The following is a 15,991-nucleotide window of genomic DNA, read 5'->3' as shown; positions in this document are numbered from 1 at the left end:
TTGAGCAAAAACAGCTCTGTCAAGTGAATGCACATAGGCCTCGATGTGTTTTTCTTCTCCGACAGCGCTGGCACCCTGCAGGAGGCAAAATAGTCCCGAGACATTTCCCTCACCAGACGCCATTACTCAAAAAGTACTTTAGCAAAGTACATTTTCAAACTCTTGTTTATCCAGGCAGAGTTGATGAAGCATGCATGCACTTTTGTTGCAGCGACATGCTCAGTGCAGCCGCAGGTTTCAGCTGGTGGCCTCTGGAGCAGCTGGGGGCAAAGTGCCTTGCTAAATGGGACTTTTGACAGCAGCTGTTCACTAGCTACTGGTCATGCTTTTGCCTCTTTTAGATCACCTGCAACCACCTCTCCCTGTTTGGCTGTAAGTCATGTGACCTCCCCATAATCTCAGTAAGTCTAAAGCAAAGAAGGCATGCTTTCATGTTTCATAAAAGGCTTTTATTCTCACGGTTACCTTCAGCTCCTGCCGAGGCTTTTTAACTTGCTGTGTGCACAAAGAAGACCTTGGCTTTCTTATCTGTGAAACAGGCTCCATCCTTAACTCCACTGAGCTTCATTTTTAAATATTTGCTAGAAAACGACACAAGGACACACTCAGATGTCCTTCACTGAAGTTCAGCAATTTTCTTTCATCAGAAACACTTTCATCATCAAGGCCGATGTAGTGTATATGCAGTAATTTGTCCTGTTGACTTTGATTAAAAGAACTATCCACAAAGTATAAAGTCTTACAACCCATTTATGGTTTGTCATTACATGGAATTAACTTCTGGTATGATGTTTTCTGGCTGGACGCAGCTGCAGGGAAATTGGTTTTAAAGAGCCAACAACCACCCCAAAAAATTAATTAAGACATTCAGTGTCTCCTGTTGCTTTACAAGCTGCTCAGACCAACTCATATTTAAAATTGTTGTCTTTTAGATGTTTATCATAATGACAAAACCAGTAGGTGACACTGATTTTTCTAATATTTTTAAAGCTACAGCATCCCATCAAATGGGAAATATTCTAGATGTTTTGCACTTACTTTTATCATTTTTGATCTTTGAGCTTCTGAAGATGGGGCCATCAATGTACGCTTTAGTGCTTTGGAGTTTAATAGATGAGGATCTTAATTTTTATTGCGTTGTGTGCTTTCTATCCCACTATTCATTATCTTTTATTGTTGGACATAGTGTAATATGACTTGGTCCTCCCTTGTTTTTCTTCCTGAAATGAGCTTTTTCTTTTTGATATATTTCTAATTTGGATGTGTGGTTTGGTTTCCTCCCATGCTGAAGCATCAGTAGCAGATCTGTCAGCATTGCTCTGTCAGATTTACAGATTTAACTGTGAGAGCCTCATCTTAGACTGATTTTCTCCTGGATTTTATGTCCCGACACATCTTAAACTTGTTGTCCCCTGCTCAGTTTGCTGCTGCACTTCACCTGCTATAAACCACTCTGGTGGGTGTATGTATGTGTATGTGTGTTTCCCCTGCGACATTTTCCCCCCCAGAGAGCAGCGAATTGTCATCAAGCTGCAGGAGCAACGTCCAGTTAGTCGAACAGGCTTGAATTACTGCATCTCCTGCTCAAAGGAAAAAATATAGCCTGTCTTATATAATTGTTACTCAATAAAACACTGAGTACCTGGACTGTATCCTTGTAAACCTCCCGCTACAAAATCCTTGATTAGCAAACAAAGAATTCATTCTTTGCTCTGTTAAAGTGGCTTTCTCTGGACAAAAATACACAAATCCACACGACTGTGAAATGTGTGAAGTAAAAGGAGAGAGAGAGGGATTAAAATGACACAGCTTGTTACCATATAAATAGTCTGAGCACCTTAGGAACAAAGACCATGCCAATTACTGTAAGTGTACAAATAAGTCTACTGGAAAGAAATGTTAGGAAAAGATAGGATGAAGCATTGTCATCTGAAGGGCATCGATGACGGGTATAAACTGGAAAGTGTCATGGCGAGGAATTCAGGGAGCGAGCAGGGTGGGGGCAGTGTCTTGAGGAAGTATCATAGCTTCATTGTCTTTAATGACAGAGAAAGAGGTGAGAAAGCAGACCAACTGGGTGTGGATGTGATAACTGATACAAGTGGAGAAGAAAGAGGTTAGACACACCTTCTGGACAAAAGTTAAGAACAAATCCGAATCTTTGTTCCTGAATCTGTTAGAATTAGTTGAAAAGTTTATTCCTCAACAGTGTCACTTCGTAATGAGTCATAGTTATTCAATGGTTATCTTATTCACATGTTGTGTGTTCTTAGCTGCAGCTTGATTATGTTAGCCACAAGTATGCCGACACTCAGGGGTCACCGGACGCTAGTTTAGTTCAGGATTGGAGGGTGTGTGAATCGTGCAGCTGAGGTCGGGACTTCTGGAGTGCTGTGTGCAGTCACTGAGGCTACGCTAACACTCAGTAAATCCTGCCTGCTTGTTACCAAATGTGTTAAATACAAAAGATGCAGCTTGTGGGTGTGAAGTTACGGTTATCCCCTGATGTCTCTTGATACCTGTATCTGTAGGATTTTAAATAACAGTCAAGTGAAGTGGAGACAAAATTATACACAACTGACACTAGAAAGGCCACAAGCTGTTAACTGAAAGACCCAAATGTGACTAAAACTGCTGTGCTCTTGCATAGCTTCGAGTATTTACACTTTAAATCTCAAACATAAGCTTCTACAAAAGTGGAAAAGTTATGTAGGACTTCCAAAGCAGAGACATCTTTCAGCTACATGTTAGTCTGAAACCTTAAAAATGAAAGTGTTGTAGCAGAACAAGCACTCCTGCTTTGTCTTCAGGGTTTGAACAGCTCCCTCTTCAACACCGAGCGAGCCGGCAGGTGTTCCCATGTGAAATATGAGCAGGCACTGATCTGGACGGAGCGGGAGGGCCTGGGGGCATCTGACACCGCCCCGGTAGATCTTTTATCGCCCCAGATCGAATTGCGAAGGCTGAGGACAAATGAGAAAGCTTGTGAGCAAAGGAGAGAGGCTGAAAGGCCAGGAGGGTGTCCTTAAATAATAGATGCATGCAGGGAGGCGGGGCTAACACGTAATCAATCCCCTGCTTGTAGTCTTCAGTCATAAAACTCAGCAGTCCGTGGCTCAAAAATGAGACTTTTTATAAACGTGCAGTCGCTTCAATCCCCTGTGACAGCCAATAAAAATCAGGACGTTAATTAAGCGATGAAAATTTAACAGCTGGGCTGCTGCAGGTTTAATGGACTGAAAACTAGAAACGTGTGCGAGGAAAAACATGATATCCTCTGCAGCTGTTGAGTCCTAACTGCACAGAGACACAGAGGATGTTTTTCCAAATTAAGAAGTCTCCTTCGACGGAGGTGATTGATCCAAACGAAAAGTCAAAACCTTAAATTGTTTTCGTTGAAAAAGAAAGCTGGAAAACTATTGTTTTTGGGAAGAAATCAGTCGCTAAATGTTTCTTCAGTGCAGTCATGCTTGCAAACTAAAATTTTTAAATATACAAAACTTATTAAGATGTTTTTTTTTTGCGTGAGATGTTTTGAAAGGAGACATTCACGTGGAAATGGAGATTGAAAACAACAGAAAGTTGTCCAAAAAAATGATGTTCTGAGTATTTTTTCTGATTGTTTTTCCACTATAGTGTGAAATTAAAATCACAATTAGCAAAAATCTTCCATTTTGTTTCTCCATCACAGCCATTCTCTCTTTTTCATTACTTTAACCCACATTGCATGTTTCTCTAAGCTTAATAAAGTGATCAGTTTAACCTAAACCAGGATCTTTCCCTAAACCTAAAAAGACCTCGGATTGGATCAGATAGTGTAAATGCAAGAAGCATTCCAGACTGATTGAAATCTGAGATACATGTTAAAAAGGTGTAAATGCATCTGTCTCCCCATACATAATGCTCTCTCTGTCCTTTTTGCTTTCTTTCCCTGTCTGACTGCCTCTTTTTCTCTTTTCTACCTGTCAGTTTTGTCAGCCTCCCTGCTCCACCTCTCCCCCTCCTTCCTTCCCTCCTTCCTGTTGAAGCTTTTGGAGGTGAATCTTATTTAGCTGACAGCCACCCGGTCAGCTGTCAGCTCCGTCTGTATGTCTGCTTCGGGGCTCAGGCTGCAGGTCGCCGCTATCTCATATTTTCCAGACACTTTGTAGTCTCTCACGTAGCAGACGGTTCTCTACTTTTTGAACGCAATGTTTGTTATAATAATGTGGAAACATCAAGCAACCAGGCTGGAGACAGGGGAGCAGATCCATTTATTTTTTGTTCATCGTAGCCTTCTGGCATTTCATGGAGCACAATATGTCATATGTCAAGTTAAATTGCATTTCTTTGCCAGTTTTAAGAGCAGGATTATCCAGAATTCATAAAAAATCGAGAGAAACTGTTCTGAATGACTCCAAAAAAGTTTTAAGTTGGTCTGAATAAGAGTAAGAGACTGAAATGTAACTCCAGCTGGAACTGTAACAGCTGACAAAGTGTCCTTGAGCAACAGACTGACCTTTGACCCCCATGTGGTGCAGTGTTTACACTCTGCGTTTGTCTCAGAGGGAGATGACACCGGGTGAAAACACCCTCGAAATTCAAATGCAGGCTTTTTTCCGAGCTGACAGGATTAAAGGACTGTACCTATCTGCCCCCCAGTCACCTCCTGACCTTTCTTTTGAAGCTCAAACCCTTTCTTAATTCCTGTCATGTCTCCTGCTTTAATCCTTTCCGGCTTAAATGACACATCTCTGCTGCACGGAGATCCTGATTTGCATTTGAACACATCATGCTCATTTCCAGTATGCGTTTGTGTGTGTGTGTGTGTTTGTATTTGGACTGACCCCGTCTATATTTAGACTGACACCTGTGTGAAGCCTGAATCAGCAGACGGAGGTCATCACGTTAGAAGGCCAAAGCCCTCGTCGGCCAGGTGGCGGAGAGAGATAGAGGCAGACAGAAGAGGAAGGAGGGGATTACAAAACCAAAATAATCCATCATTTCAGTTTGAGTTGAGGAATATGACCTGAGTGTTGTAGGTTATTCAGGTTAATTCACTTTATTGCAGACCTGCAGTCTATAATAGAGGAAGATAAGAGATAAAAAGGACAAATTATGAGAAGATAGAGTATAAAAATAGATCATTTTAATAACTGGCAGTTACATGACCTTGACATTATAACGTTTTTCCTGTCTTACCTGATAATGTCAACATTATAATTCTGTCAAATCAGAAAGCACAAACTGTAAACACACACTGTAAAAATCTGCAGAGAATCCACTTTTAAACAGAGAAAAATAGACTTACGACTTGAGATCTCATTTCATAATCATCAAATTTCTGACTTTATGTCCAGTAAAATTAACCCAGTCGATCTTTTTACAGTCACATCCATGCCTGTGTGTCAATACGATCCTTTTCACGTTATTACAAGATATTTTTCCTGTTGTTCTGAGATATTTTCTTATTTTTACTAGATACCGAATTATTCTGTTTTTGCATAAAGAACTGTTATATCCATATCAACTACTCCTCGATTAAAGACTGAAGGAAACCATGCATTTTGTATTTATGAGCATTTAATGATTAATCAATTATTGCTCATTAACACAGCCAAAAATCAATTACAAAGGAAATTGCTTGATGCTGGCGTCCATATTTGTGCATAAAACAGAAAACGCAAGGTTATCCGGTCATATTGATCAATAGATATACAAAACTTTTTATTTATTTATTTATTTATTTTATTCACCAGTGTGTCGACATTTCTTCTCTACCGGACTTATGTTTTTAATACTCTGTTGTTTCAGTGTTTCAGCAGTGTCATTGTAAATCTGTGATTGTGCCCAACATACTATTGCTGTCGTCATAAGTCTCAATTTGAGTGACAGACAGAAATCGTCAACATGTTGTGGTTATTTCACAAAATTAATCCATTAAAAGAAACTTTTCTTGTTTTAACATGATAAGTTGGTAAGTTGTTATAACAAGAAACTTCTACGTGTCATTAAAACAAGAAAAAATTCCATATTTTGCCTTGAGAGACAATATTGTAGCCAACAACTAGAAAAAGTGAAAATGACTGGTTTGAAAAGTTGGTTTTCATGAGATGTGTTCATTTTGTGAAATGACAAGAAAGTTTTGTGACATTTAGTGATAACATGAACACATCTTGTAATAATGAAAAGGATGTTGTTAAAACAAGAAAAGCGTCTCGTTATAACAAGAAAGTATATTTTTTTCGTCATGGTGGCAGTAATACACTGCCATACAGAACAATTACCATCAGCAAAATGTTCAGTATTTTGTTCATTAAAATTGTACACAGTTAATCTCCACCAGTGTAAATATTCCCTTTAATTAATATCAGATTACACAGTTCTTTAGAGGCTCTTCCTGTTGTCACAACCCGGCTCAAGGCTGGACAAAGGAGGGGAGACCACACATGAGTTGTAACTAAAATGAATTTATTGTATATAACTAGAAGATAAATGAAACTAAACACAACTAAAAACCAACATGGTGGAAGCTAGAGGGGAGGAGCCAAATGCCTGACTGCCTCCAGCTTATATAGAAGCTGATCAGTTCAGGTGAGCTGAATCTTCCTGATGATGCAACTCCGCCCACCAGGCTCCTGCAGGTAGAGGACTAAGAGTCTGCCCAGAGGGGGTCATCACACTGTGAATTTACGGTCCTGTTCGTAGGGATGTTAATAATTAATCTGGCAAGAAATTGATTGATGAAAAATATATCACCCTTAGCTGCAGGTGTTTTGATCAGATCAGTGGGTTTCAATGGAAGCCACTTTCAAGGAACAGCGCTGTAAAAGGTGGACTTTACCTTGATTACATGTCAGCGGTTTGGTCTAGTTCAACTCTTCTATTCTTTCATTGTTCCTCTCTGAAATATGACCCCTGCAAAACTGATCCAACAATTTGCAGTTTTACAGCATATTTTGTTTGTTTGTTTGTTTGCTTTTAATACACGATGTGTTTCTGTGATTGTGCCAAACACAATGTCGCTTATCATGAGTCTGAATTTGAGTGACGGAGAGAAATCAGGATGAAATTTTGTTCTTTGTGATTCAGATACGAGTGTTTTGCTGGCTGGAGACTCTGAAAGTGTGTGTGTGTGTGACGCTTTGAGAGGCTGAATCAATAGAAACCACTCAAGCGTCATTAAATTAAGTCGAGGCTCCACAGCTGAATGAATACAAATGTATTTATTCTGTACTTTCTGTTTTTTTTGGGGGTTACAACGTGATCTTCATAAATACAACGTCTCTGATAAATTAAATAAAAACACAGAACCTGAAACACATTTTACAAACCAGATGTGATAACTTAGAAAATCAGTAAGTTATGAAATGATAGAGCCTCAAGATCAGGAAATAAAGTGGGATCCACCTTCTCATGTCAGCTGATATTAGGCTTTAGTAGCGTATATTCACATATTCCCAAACAATGTTTCTACTTAATCACATTACCATGTAAATTCTTTTAAGAAAAATGCCAAATATTTGCTGGTTGCAGCTTCTCAAATGTGAGGATATGAAGCTTTTCGGTGTCATACGTGACAGTAAACTGAATATCTTTATCTTTCTTTAAAATGTCAGAAAAAAGTGAGTTAACATATTTGAAAACCCCAAAAAGCATCAAATAATCCCATTTGACAGTGAAATATTGGCTTTTTTGCTGGAAAAATGACTGAAACTATTATCAAAATAGTTGCTGATCCATTTTCTGATGATCTACTAAGCTGCTTCTTTCACACTGAATTACTCCGTGTAGAAAGCTTTATGAATTTTTGGACATACATTAGAGCGTATTATGAATTTGTTTGTGTAAATTTGAGTTGTACTTTCCTATATTCTTGTGATTGTTTTTGGGTGTGTGACTAATCAGTAGTCAGATGAGATGAGATGAATCACATCATGGATTCGGCTGTTATGTTTGTCTGAAGGCCATTAAGACAAATCTTTTCTGAAATCCTCGATGACGAAGAGTTTCACGCAACACTGACCTCTGATCTGATCTGATGAAGCCATTAATAAGCTGAATGTTCACTGAGTGGAAACTGTTCAGATGGGACTAAGAATGACAAGAACAGAGGAGCCTGTTTGCACATAATGTACATGTTCAGCCCCTGATTGGACAGTTAATTTATCATGTTGCCACATTACCAGCACACAATGAAGTAATTCATTTACAAAGCAATGTGTTTCACACAATGCAATGTGTTTTTTTTTACAACTGAGAGCAGTAAAAACACCCTCAACTCAATTTTTATAGCCTAAAATTTTATGACTTTTCCTACAGTGACCCAGAATATACAAAAAGTGCAAAAAAAATCATGGTTTGGGTTCAAATGATCACTTTGTTAAGGTTAAACAAACATGTGTTGTGGGTTAAAGTTACTACTTCCTTAGAGTTAGGCATCTGACATTATGATTTGCTGTGTCGTTTTTCTTGGGAGGACAGTCTCGAAAACAACTTTGATTTTCTGTTTTCAGAGGAACTCATTTTCATAAAGTTGAACCTCATTTTTGAGTCCTAAGCTACATTTTCAAGGTTCAATTCACAGTTGTTTGAGTCCATATCTTTGAAAAGGGCATTAAACCACCACCTTATGCAACACTAACTCCTCTCCTGTTTTTGTTCTGTTGGATTCCAGCACCAACATTTTAGTTTGACTCTACCAGGGATACCTGGCAAAACTAATTAATTAAACAGTACAGAAGGCTTGTCTCATGCTTCATATTTATTTGTCAACTTCTCACTTTGTCTTTCTTGCATGATTTTGAGTTTTATTTGAAATATCATCAAGTAAGATTCCTAGAAACACGTGTTACACAACTGTTACAGCTTGTTTGGGTCATTATAAACTCAAAACCTACATTTTCCAGTGTCTACCCTTGCTTGCGGCTTACTGAACCTGGCAGCAAAGAAAAACCTCCCCTGCATCGAACCTGAACGGTATCTCCAAAGGACAGATGTAAGATGCTGAGACCCCTGCTTCCCTCAACCAAAATCTTATCTCTGGACAGACATACGCATATGCACAAACTGCATTTTTTTTGGTTTCACTAAAAAGGAAAACACCTCTGTGGCCGTTGTGCCTCTTTTCTAGAAAAAAAAAACAAAACAAAACAAAAAGAAATCTTGCCTGCAGCATTTTTTCCAGTCAGCTGCTTTTATTAATGCTCAGTATTTTTAAACCCTTATTTGACCGGGTTAGCTGAGTAAGAACATATTTATGGCATGAGCCTGAGGGACACAACTTCTTACAAGAAGGGTTAAGAATTCATAGTCACAGACTCAACCATAGGGAGAGTTGTTTATTCCTTAAAAATAGCGTATTAATCATTTATGTTTGCCATAAGGTAGTTGTAAGATAAACAGAAAAACATTTCTTCTACAAACTACCTCTCTAATTGCTTCAATTTTACTACAAAATGTAATCATCATGGGTATTTAATTTGCCATGTAAAGCATCTTTGATTATATTGAAATGTGCTCTATAAATCCTGTGATGAAGGGTCAAACATACTGTAGATATTAGTTTGTTTTAAAGCAACAAAGGCCAAAAAGGTTGGGAACCACCGGACGAGAAAACGGGATTATGTACTAGAAATGGAAATCCAAATTGGGAGAATTACTGTCTTCTCGCTTATCCTCATTAACCAGTGTCCCTCTCTCCCTCTCATGTAGTTTTGCTGTAAATATAGACAAAACCACAGGTAGCTAGTTATTTAGACTAAAGACCCAGAACTCAAGTGTTTCTGACACTATCACAACAAACTTTGGGAGATTTTCTATCTGGAAAGTAAGTGGCTCAGGCGCCACAGACATTTTTATTTGGGTGTGTCATCTTAGTTTTTGCTCCAAAATATAGGTGGAGTGGAAGAGGTTAATAGTAAACATGACCTGATTGAGGACCAGAGCGGGGCCAGGTCCAAATTATATTCAGTCCTTCTGAGTACAAGATAGTGTAGGAATTCTCTTCAGCTCTGATCATGTGGTCTTTCATAATCATCACATTTTTAGTCGATTTTTAGTCAATCTTAATTTTTTGTATATTTGCTGCTGTTGTTTTCAACCGTGATTGCTTGTTAATTGGCGTTGCATTGTGGGCCTACTAGTGTTGGTGTTCTCTGTTTGAATCTTTTGTTTTGGGTCTGATCACAGTATAATCCAGTCCGTTGTGGACCTGATGTGACTGTACTGTAGTTCTTGAAGATTTTGTTTAAAAATTGTTTGATGCATGTTGGTTGGTTTTCCACAGATCTGTTACAGGTCAGATCCAAAATTTTAGATGCACAAAGACATCTCTTTTGGAGATATAACAGATTGAAGTGTCTTATTTCGTTCAAGATATCCAAAGCACACTGAAAAGATTTTGTAGAATTTAAGTTGCTTTACCCTTTTAAAACTGTGCTTCCATAGCCAAAACATAAGAGTACAAATTTCAGTCCCATACTGTTGGTAAATCAATTTATTTGTTCAATAAATTACAACTCATAACTGCAAACTACAGCATTCTTAAAAATACAAACTTTGCTTATATGACAATCCTGCTGAAAATTGGTGCACTATATGTGTTGCTTTCAGGTGATTGATTCAAAACTTTTGAAATCCCTGTGTCACATATTAAATTCTTTAAAGAAAAACACAGATTTTACAAACTGGGTGAAGAAAGATTGCCTCGATTTACAAGTTTTTACTGACTGTCTCTCTTTTCAGGCATTGCTGAAGATGGACTGCCAGGGTCTGGTTGCCAGGTTGGTCCTGGATTTTGTCTTGTTGACCACAGCAGTGGAAGTGGCATCCCGGTGGAGGGAACTCGCCGAGAAACTGGCGCGAGTGTCCAGACAGCAGATGGAGGCTTACGAGGCTCCGCACCGTGACAAGAGCGGCCTACTGGACAACGAGGTGAGACTAGCATTATTAGAACGATAAAAGTCTTCTAGCAAAGACAATATAAGTTTTTCCTAACAAACCCTTCTTTCTCTTCACCCTTCAGTCCATGTGGAAGCCAGCCTATGACTTCCTGCTGACATGGGCGGCCCACGTTGGAGACAGCTACCGTGACGTGATCCAGGAGCTCCACCTCGGCCTGGACAAGATGAGGAACCCCATCACCAAGAGGTGGAAGCACCTGACCGGCACACTCATCCTCGTCAACTGCCTTGACACCCTCCGCAGTGCTGCCTTCTGCCCCACTGGATATGGAGATTTTGCCGTCTGAACATTTTCTCTCCCTCCAAAAACATCTCCTCATGGTGGAAGCTACTGGAGTTCAGGACATCTGTGGAGTGCAGTTGAAGCAGGTGGATATTTACTGTCAAGGACAGTTCAATGAAGTACACATTGTTTTGGAGATTAAACCATCCAGTTTTTGGGTAGTCTGGTGAATCTCTAGGTTTTCCTTAGCCTTCGATCTTCAGGTGCAGTAAGTATGTTCTGGTCTCTTCTTTGGAGTCTTGGATTAGTGCTGTTGCAGCACTCTAACTAGTTCTTGTGAAGCACCAGAAAAGTTGCCACCAATGGACAATCTGTGGTGTTGGATGAATCTATGTGAAACTGGAAGATCTGCCTCTTTATCCGTTGTTTTCTTTTGTCACTTATCTTTCTTCTTTTATTGTTCTCTCTACCTCGAACTGTGTTCAGACAGAACGTGAAGCAAATTTTAGAGGCTGTGTGGTTGCATATAAAGTCAACAAAAAGATGTGAGTAGCCACGAATTTGCGTTTGTGCGAGTTGAAAATTTTGCAATGTTTGTGTCAAATTTGCACGAATGCCAGGGCTTTACGAATCAGCTTTATAAACAAGAGACAAGAGGGGAAAGGAGAGAGACTGGAGTGAAAAATAGAAAGAGCCGGAGTTTCTGGTGAGTTCAGTTTGAAGCTGAACTGAACAAACTAACGTACTATTGGTACATTGGCTTTTTGGTGTGAATAAACACAAACGATTCAGCGGTCAGACTCGTGAGAATGATGCAAATTGGCTTTGCGGTCTGAACACACCATAAGGTTTGTCCTGCTTTCTTTCTTTCTGCCTCGCCATTTCTCTTTATCACTTATCTGCTTATCTTAGATGCTTTTGACATCTACCCTAGCTTTCTGTCTTTTCATTTGGTCTTTGTTTATCCTTTGCTATCCTGTATCTGTCATACTTGTTACAAACCAGGTTTCCATCCAAATGTAACGCAAATATTAACCGAATTTCCAGAAAATTGGCAAAAGAAAAAGCGAATTAATGCATGTTTCCATCCACTATCATTCATGAAAATCGTGAATATTAGGAGTTGATTCATGGAGATTAACAGATTAAACCATTGCAAAAGAAGAGGACACAACGATATGACATCATTAAAAGAGCGGCAGTCAAAGCTCAAACAATGGAAAGCGTGACGGAAATATGACATTTCTGTTTGTTTTATGTACTAATGTGAGGAGCGTTACAGTCTCCTCATCACTCCACACAGATCTAATGTTTTCTTGCTTCATGTATGTCATCATTTATTCACGAAGTCTGTTTACATGGCACTTTCCATCATATTTTGCTTTAATCAGTACACCACCTTTTCTATCTCAAACATGTTTAAAACATTTTTTGAGATATTTAGCCTTTTTTTAATTTCTAGTGTTTCCACTCAGGTTTTTTATGTACACACTTAAAATGTGAATACAAATGGATGGAAACCCAACTACAGTCTCTCTTCAACCTTTTTTTGGAACTTTTCTTCTTTTTAAAAAAAAAAAACGCTCCAATTGTTTTCCCTCTCCCTCAGGACAACATCAGAGACCTCAACCACTGCAGTAAATAACCACACATACTGTGAACCTTTCCACCATCTTTAAAAGTTGTTTTGACCCCCCCCCCCTCCATACAGAACTGACTCTACTCGGCATCTTCATGCTTAAAGTCATTTGTTTGCCAAGCCAAGTTTTCAACAGAAACACATTTTCCCTCCATTTCTGACGGGCAGTTCAGAAATGGAGGGAAATCCTTTGACCGTCTCCCACTCACATTTTCTACAAAACAAGGCAAAGCAGATGTTTCAAAAACATTTTCCAATCACATCTAATTAAAAGTGGTTCATACATCAAGAACATTGCTTGCCAAAAGCAGTTAGCCCAATGCTAACGTTACATGTGACTCAGCGCAGTCCATGCAGTAAAGATATATCTGTTTATGCAAGATATTATTCTATTTTTTTATACTTGCAGAACAATACAGATGATGTATTATCAACAGTGTTATTGTTGTGTATTCTTGGGTTTGATATTCATCTGTGTGAGGTTAATTTTTATAATATTTCAGCTGGTGGAACAATGCTGCAGTCTGTCGCAAATGGAAAGTTAGAAATTACTATATTATAAATGATAAAAATCTGTGTATTTCCAGCCGTTCAGCTATAACTGAAAAGTGTGGACAGCTGAGATTTTTTCAGCCCAACAATAAAATACAGTTCCCTGAACAAAAGTTAACACTGCGTCAATATTTGACAATGCTGGTAAGCTAGTTAGCATAGATTTCTTGCAAACCACAAATACAACTTCCAGTTTTGCAACTGTTAACACAATGTATTTGATGGCTCAGAGATTATGTAGTGATGAAGAAAGAACTTAAATGCATTTTGAAAACAATAAAATGTAAAATGTTCAAATTAGACAAACCTGTGATTGAAAAATCTCACATTTTTCCTATAAATTTCCATTTTTTCTAACTTTCTTACAACTCAAGAATGCAGCATAGGTATTATTATTTTCATGTCATATATTTTACCATATGAGGAGGTTCAGTATTTTCATGAAAGAGACATCAGGCCAGCAATTTAGAACGTTTTTCAAAGAACTAGCATCTCAAATAGTCTTGTTGTTGTTAAATTTGTTTTTAAAGCAGCCTTTTGTCTTTGATTTGTGTTTTTCAAGCTTTTTGTCTTTGATTTTGTGATCTCAGCAAGTATAATCAATCATCTGTGATGCTTTTATTGATTTGAGTTCAACTTCTACACTTCATTTCAGTCTTCTGTGTATTTTCTTGTTTCTTTTCTATATGTTTTGTGACTGTTGCAGTGATCCTGCATCTGTCTGAAGTATGATCTGAACGGAAAGTGAGGGAGGAGTTTATATATTTGTACCGAATGCCGATTACGTATTGACACTTAAATAACTTCACCATATCACCTGTGACAGTGTTTCTGTTCAGAAGGTATGAATAAAGCTGAATATTTAAAAAAATATATATATATTCCATTATGTTTTTTGGCTTTTCCATGTCTCCTCACATGCATCTACTTAGTTAAACAAACATTTCAAATTGTGTTTTTCCATATGTGTCAAACTAACAAGATAAAGCATGCAATTTAGAACATGTTAGAGATGTTAGACGGTGTATATTTTCCTCTTGTGATGGAGCTTTGCTTTCAGACTTTGTGCTAAGCTAGGCTAAACTCGTCATCTTTTTACTGGATGCATAGAGATGAAAATGGCAATCGTTTTACTCTGGGTAAGACAGCAAACACACATTTCCTTTAAAGGGGACATAATATACTTTTTGTGATTTTCTGTTGTTTTTATACTCTTATTATGTCGGATGATTCGGGCTTGAACATGTATAGATGTATTTGAGAGGTTGACATTTGGAGCAAAGAAGGAGAAAAAGAAGTGAAATCCTGCTACTATAGTTTGTTTATGTAGCCTCCGGAGCCAGAGGAAGCTTCGTGAAGCTAACCAATCAGAATGGGAGAGACTAAATGCCCTTGTCGGACATGCTTATTTGCGGTCCGATGAAGACACCCGAGGGCTGATTGGTTAGGTTTAGGCAAGGGGAGTGAGATGGTTAGGGTTAGGGTAAAAATATCGTAAAAATATCTGCCAATCATAGGAAGAGTAGGGGTGGGTCTTGATGGAAGGCATACTGGGTAAGCATTTAGTCTATCCCCAATCAGAACAGAGTGGGCTCATCAGGAGGGAGGCCTTGAAGAGACGAGCTAAAACAGCCTGTTTCAGACAGAGGGTGAATTGAGGGGCTGAATAAAGGTATAAGATAAATCAGGAGTTTTTTTAACTATAAGTCATGCAAAGATATTCCAGTAAAGCCCCAGGACATAAATATAGAGCTGGAAATGTGCATGATATGTTTGATGATATGATATATTTAAGAGTACAGAATCTGTAGAGATGCAGTTGAAGGTTGAGCAATTCTTCCTCCAGCAATTTGCAAATCATGTCCCAACTCTAATTCTCTCAGCTGCATGGGAGCGTACAGACACACACACACACACACACACACACACACACACACACACACACACACACACACACACACACACACACACACACACACACACACACATTGTCCTAGGTCACTTTTGGGAACGTTACATAGACTTACATTAATTTCCTGGAGACTTACCCTAACCCTAAACATAACCACTACTTGCCGAACCATTACCCTAACCTTAACCACTGACCCAAAAATCAACATTTTACCAATTGGGGACAGAGCTTTTGTCTCCAATTGGACAAGCCGTCCCCAATTAACTGGTCTTTAGTCTGAAATTTGTCCCCAAAAGCAGCCTATGACAAACCCACACACACACACACACACACACACACAGAGAAAACACATTCAAATATCACACATGAATGCACAAAGGATCACATGTACTAATGCATGCACACATGAATGCACACAAATCCATCCTTGTATCCTCCACACACACACACACACAGACACACAGACACACACACACACACACACACACAGTTTAATGTGCTTAATTAAAGCAGATAATTATTCTCCCTCAGCGCATGGGCACCTTGACACAGTCGTCCTTTGCCTCTCGCTGACTCACCCTCAACATTCCTGCTCGTCTCCTGGATACAACTGGAAACTGAGACTAACACTTAGACTTAGAAAACTTTAATGTCCTCTGAGAGGCAGTTGACGGCACAGCAGAGATCATATTTAGATGAACAATAAAGAAAAATAGTCCGAG

General features: G+C 38.8%; 2 protein-coding genes across 2 annotated transcripts in view; one reads left to right on the top strand and one right to left on the bottom strand.

Moving 5' to 3' along the window:
- The window catches only part of LOC122976250 (SH3 domain-binding protein 4-A-like), a 28,474-nt gene extending 14,244 nt beyond the window's left edge, over positions 1-14,230 (top strand). Inside the window, exons 4-5 of the mRNA XM_044344634.1 lie at positions 10,726-10,914; positions 11,006-14,230. Of these exons, the coding sequence (XP_044200569.1) occupies positions 10,726-10,914; positions 11,006-11,230 (414 nt within the window). The 3' untranslated portion in view covers positions 11,231-14,230. The remainder of the gene's footprint in view (positions 1-10,725; positions 10,915-11,005) is intronic.
- Positions 1-15,991, bottom strand: part of LOC122976244 — a 1,153,509-nt gene that overhangs the window by 1,056,642 nt on the left and 80,876 nt on the right. The gene's annotated exons all lie outside the window — the stretch shown is intronic.

Source organism: Thunnus albacares, chromosome 24 (genome assembly GCF_914725855.1).
Source record: "Thunnus albacares chromosome 24, fThuAlb1.1, whole genome shotgun sequence".
Taxonomy (NCBI): domain Eukaryota; kingdom Metazoa; phylum Chordata; class Actinopteri; order Scombriformes; family Scombridae; genus Thunnus; species Thunnus albacares.
Note: the sequence above shows the minus strand (reverse complement) of the source record. Positions and strands in the feature narration are given on the sequence as shown.